This window comes from Saccostrea cucullata, unplaced genomic scaffold, assembly GCF_032062105.1.
Source record: "Saccostrea cucullata isolate Sc308-1 unplaced genomic scaffold, CSIRO_AGI_Scuc_v1 ctg101, whole genome shotgun sequence".
NCBI classification, from domain to species: domain Eukaryota; kingdom Metazoa; phylum Mollusca; class Bivalvia; order Ostreida; family Ostreidae; genus Saccostrea; species Saccostrea cuccullata.
Window position 1 is genome coordinate 254,837 of NW_026939309.1, and position 5,393 is coordinate 260,229.

A 5,393-nucleotide genomic window follows, 5' to 3' on the forward strand; every position below is an offset into this window, starting at 1 on the left:
TCAAATTTTCAGCAAATCTTTAAAAATTTTCATTTGCTTCTATGTAATAAATCCTTACTACCATTTTCAAATAAAAGGTTTTGTTTTGAGTTACGAGGGCTGTTAAAAATTATTTGAATTTTGACAAAAGCTTTCTCTATATAATTTTATTCTTTCTTTGTCGACATTATGTATCATCGGACTCTAGAACAAATGACATTAAAGGTTGACTGCTCGTCCACTAACATATTCTCCCTCGGTTGAAATGTTGAAAGATTGGTAACCTGAGGTATTACTAGGCTTCGTTAGACTATGCATTGACAATTGAAGAAATAATTTCCACTATTAAGATACAAAAAAATCATTGTAAGCGGAATTCAAAGAATGGATAGATGATTGGGAGAGGATTTAATTAATATTTCCTTGAATTTGATTAAAGGCTAAGTCTGTAGTTTAATCAAGGGCAATGGACTGAATCATGCCAACAAAACTGTTTCACTTTCACTGATGTTTCTTTATTCTTTAATATACGCGTTCATTTTGTTAAGAACATTATCATTTCTACTTCTAAATTATACTTCAAACAAGAGTATGATCTGTTCAATTAAAAACTTAAATGCAACCTTATATGATCAAAGATAATGGAATTATTTGCATCAATAGGTAGAGCCATGATATGATAAACTGAGAACAAGCTTAAGTAAAAACTATGGAGTCGTTTTGTTAAAAAAAACAGATAATTTTCATCATAACTTTGGAAAATTATGTACGCAATATATATGTAATTTTTGAATAGCGCATGTGAAATAAAATTCAATTACATGTACATTGTAAATAGAAATACGACTTAACTTTGTTTGCAGGTTCTCTGTTTGAGTACCGATATGAGTATATACAGGGCTGTTATTCATCGAAAAATATTTATATTGACCAAAGGTATAAATTTCGTCATCCTTAATACGAGGCTCGAGTTAGAAAAATCGAAATTACATCCAATCATAAACCATGAGATAATTTGCATTATTTTGAACTAATTTTCATCATAGCTGGAAAATTATTACGCAATATTAAATTTTAGGCACGTAATTTCTGGAGACCTGGTTTTACAATTTTTTTGCAGCTTTTGTACCGATATGAAGACACAATCAGAAAAATCTTTTTTCACGTAAATGTGTGTATTTACACGGTATTATGAAAAATGCTTTGCATAAGGTGACGTGATTTCATGTTGTAAATTTTCCGGATGGCAGTAAATACATGCAACAAATAATGTAGTAAAATTTGTATTATCTAAAGCACCCGGTAAATTCATAATTTACAATTTACAACTAACATTCGACAAAGGCCTATTAAAATTTCGTTGTTACGTCATTCAAAACGTTAATTCTACATGAAATATGGAGAAAACGAAAAACAGACCTCTAAAACACTCAGAGGTGGGATCAGGTGCCATAGAGGAGTGAGCATCTCCTGCCTACCGTTCACATCCGCCGTGTGCTCCTAGTCATGATCGGAAAAAAATCCGTATACAATTAAGTGTGCAAATAATTGTCTAATAATTAAGGTCAGACGACACGTTCCTCAAATATATGTTTTTATTTCTTGGTATTATATAAAAAATTTTCATATTTGTCATTCTCTTCTGATTTCTACATTGTTTTCAATTTGTTTTAAAATATAAGTACACAATTGTGTTACAGGCCATTTAGAAAATTGCCCATAAGGTTTATATAAGAAATAAGACCCTATGGTATCTTGGCCAAATGCCTGGTAAGGTACCCTAATTTTTTGTGAGAAAACTTGTTTATATACCTATAATTCAATGACAAATTCTAAGGAAAATTTATATATTTTTCAGGAACGTGTCGTCTGACCTTAATAAAAAAGAAAAAAAGAAAAAAAAAAGGCCCTTCAGTATTTGACTTAATGATATATTGTATTCGGTGCCTTTTACTTTTTATCATGTCTTCTAATTTCATTTTAATTATTTTTAACTATAATTTCCGGTGTTTTTTATCTATTAGGTTTCGCCTCCACAGCTTTTTATACAAGTTACACTGTTGCCCAAGAAGATAAAATGATAACAAGCAGATAGAAAAAACATTTTAATATATTCAACGAATTTTACATATATACAGGTTAGTTCATCAAAACAATTATTTCGAACATCACAATTAATAACACTAACAGTAAATAACAAGTCATTGATACAAAAAAAAAATCATTTTTATTTCATCATTTGATTCACATCATGATTTATTTCTATATTTGGTTCACGGGTACAATTATACATGTATATATAACAATAACAAAAATATACTGGACGGTTAAAACAGGGGGTTAAAACAGTACATGGACAATTTTAACGAAATTTCAGTTTAGGAGCTTCCCTGTGACGATAGATAACCGGTTATGGTACTCAGTGAGGATGCCTCGAGAGGAAGTTTTTGTTTCTGTGGAGTGTAGGTGTCGCTGTTCACAGAGGGCGTGTTCGATGAGTTGCTGGTTCTTTTTGTGATGATATCGTGGTTTGATGACCCAGATTTCATTGAAGAAGATCTGCTACCACACAGTCGAAGAATTCCCATTCGAAACCTCTTGTTTCCAACTGTGTAGATGATGCAGTTGACGCTAGAATGCAGATGTGCTAGAAGAGTAACAAACAAATGAACCTCAGTAGAAAGCCTGTCCTGAACATCAAGGGCAATGGTTATAGCGTACGGCGTCCAACATATAACGAAGACGACAAAAATGCAGAATAAGGTCTTCGATGAACGAACAGTTTCGCTCCACGCTTTCCTCATTCTTAGGGGGTTTTCGGTATCAAATTTGTAGATATCGCGCTTGGTTTCCCAGATTTGTTGAAAAATCAAAATGTAACAAATAGTCATAACGATGAGGGGTCCGCCAATCAAACCGACGGAGACAAACATCGTATAGGACAAGCTAGCCGTCCGATCCCAGATACACTGGTGGTTCTTCTTGTCAAAGTAATGTCCTCCCCATCCGATAAAATTGGGAAACTCGAACAAGAAGGCGACGACCCAACAGGTAATGCAAAACAAAATGCAGGTAAATCGATTGAAGACTTTGTCGTAAACCTGGTTGTGGTATAGGTAGATATAACGCGACATCGTCAATAAGGTCAGGCTAAGAAACGCGCAGAAACAAGCTGTCAAGCACAGGCTGGCTACAAACTCACAAAGCCACTCCTTATCGTCAAAAAACTGCTCTCCTTTTGCAACCCCTTGAAAAATAAATTCATTTACATGTATATACTTAAAAAAGATGTTTAATGGTTTGCTTTAAACTGAGATTTATGACTTCAAGAAGAAATAAACCCATTCACAATTGACGATGTTCTACACTTTTGGATTGCATAGTTTGCAAAAGTGCATTAGGCCTACCTCAGATGTATTGTGAAACAGTATAAAACACATCATAATAGGCCTAATCATTTTTGTTTCAGAAAATAAGCATTTGATACAGAATAAAATGTTAGTTTTACATCAAGCCGATAATAGTTCAGCTATTTTTTTTACCATGGTAGTCTGCATTTTTACAAAAAAAAAAATAAATCTCGAATTAGTTTAAGCTTTGATGTGGCATTTTAATTATTTTCAAAAGCAACATATAATAGAGGATAGAATGTTTCATTCAATTTTTCCATTATGCTCTACTCCTTGTAAACAGTCAATTATGCAAATTTTACCTACCGATAATACAAAGCGGATCTGCCACTGCAGTGACACAGAAATCAGCGAGTGCGAGATTGATGATGAATTCTTTTCCGGATTTGTTGATTCCTCTTAGGACAGTGGAAACTAAGAGTATCAGGGTATTTCCAACAGTTCCGACCAGCAGAGCAGTCGCCATGACGACGATGTAGCCTATTGCTAGAGACGTGTCGGTCTCCAGTAGAGGGCTCTGTCGTATCATTAGGGTACCATTGCCAAAGTCCATGCAATTTTTCAGAGTATCGTTGAGAAAAGATGTCCCATCCTGGAATTAAGAAGAATGAAATGAGCGTAGTTTTGTTTTCATAAAAGCAAACAGTGAATCATTGCCATGCTTATGTTTGCTTTATGCTGCTTACTTAATTGGTATGATGTAGTTTTCTGTTTGTTTCATGCAGGAAAATAGACTTATTCCTATAAATTCAGTCTATAAATATTCAGTATTGGTATAACAGAAAAACAATTAATTAAATGACATTTACTCAATCAAAATTATGCACAATCTGCAATATTCCAGCCATATTTCAACTATTTCTTGACATTTGTGTATACAGAGGGAAAATTCATCGTAAACATTACGATACAAAAATATAAAAGATAAGCATTTAGAGTAATTTCCTCTAAATATGGGTAGTATATTTTAAACTAATTAAATTCAAATATCCTTCAAAATAAAGGTTATGATTCAGGTGGACTTATTTCTTGAATAATTGACATTAAAAAACAACAATTACTGAGTAGCATTTACTCATTTATTGATAAAGCACTAGAATATTACAAAGTATTCCATTTCTATTCAAAAACATGAAATATATATGCAAGGTTTTCATTTAAAAAACAAATTAGTAATTATAAATCTCTGATTTAAACTTTTGATCAACCATTTGGAGTAGATTAGAATATGCTCTTTAAAGTAGAATAGATGATTAAGAAATGTTCTCACCCCACAGCTTGGAGTAGTGGTTCCAGACACTCCCATATTGGATGATAGCCTATACAATGTCCAAGAGATGCGCGGCGGTCTTATATATCGTAGTATAGGATAATCACTGCCGACCATTCAAAGGATAAACATACGTCAGCCTCGCAGCATCTACGTACAGTTCCCGGCATAACTGTAGATGTCCAATAACAAATTAAATACCAAATACACCAGGAAATCAAAATATCGTGGGCGTTTCTTTTTGAATTTTAATTTATTGTTAAAATTTTTTGTACGGATGCAAAAATTTGGTATTTTAATTCACTTGATTTAAAAAAAAAGGAAGTTAACGAGTAAAGAAAAATGATCCTTTATTTGTAAGAATTAACTTTTAAAAAATGCCATAAGACACGCAGAGGTGTATGCCGTAGCTAAAACATAGTATTTTACATTTACCAAATTTAAAAAGTATGTCCTTACAATATCTATTTATATTTAGACCAGTCATATTTAGTAGTGGGAAATTTCTACTTGAAAAGAAAAAAGTCTCTTGTTTTGGCCTTCAATTCGACATTTAAATTTAACGAGTTTCATATCTGGTTATTTAATTTACTATGAACTAAATACAAACTCCTCTGATAAAGGTAATGACTACAAATTTCTTTATTTGAGTAACAATATGCCCATATCACCTGCATATGTAGTTATACTTAGTATATCTCCCAGTTGATTTGATATGCAAGAACATGCTCTAA

The 5,393-nt window shown here is 32.6% G+C and overlaps 1 protein-coding gene across 1 annotated transcript; it reads right to left on the reverse strand.

Annotated features, from left to right (window-relative positions):
* Positions 1 to 2,251: 2,251 nt before the first annotated feature.
* On the reverse strand, positions 2,252 to 4,695 carry LOC134252744 (melatonin receptor type 1C-like). The gene is made up of 3 exons (XM_062735247.1): positions 4,660 to 4,695; positions 3,696 to 3,981; positions 2,252 to 3,226 (listed from the first exon to the last, which is right to left on the reverse strand). Exons 1-3 carry the CDS (start codon positions 4,693 to 4,695, stop codon positions 2,358 to 2,360), a joined length of 1,191 nt encoding a protein of 396 aa, XP_062591231.1. The 3' UTR covers positions 2,252 to 2,357.
* Between the last annotated feature and the right edge of the window lie 698 nt (positions 4,696 to 5,393).

What these genes read in the sequence shown, in the direction of transcription:
- LOC134252744 (XM_062735247.1), bottom strand. Translation starts at nt 4,695, where the DNA reads ATGGGAGTGTCTGGAACCACTACTCCAAGCTGTGGG. An exon ending in CCACTACTCCAAGCTGTGGG is followed by an intron (nt 3,982 to 4,659) that starts GTGAGAACATTT and finishes TCTTAATTCCAG; the next exon opens with GATGGGACATCTTTTCTCAA. An exon ending in AGATCCGCTTTGTATTATCG is followed by an intron (nt 3,227 to 3,695) that starts GTAGGTAAAATT and finishes TTATTTTTCAAG; the next exon opens with GGGTTGCAAAAGGAGAGCAG.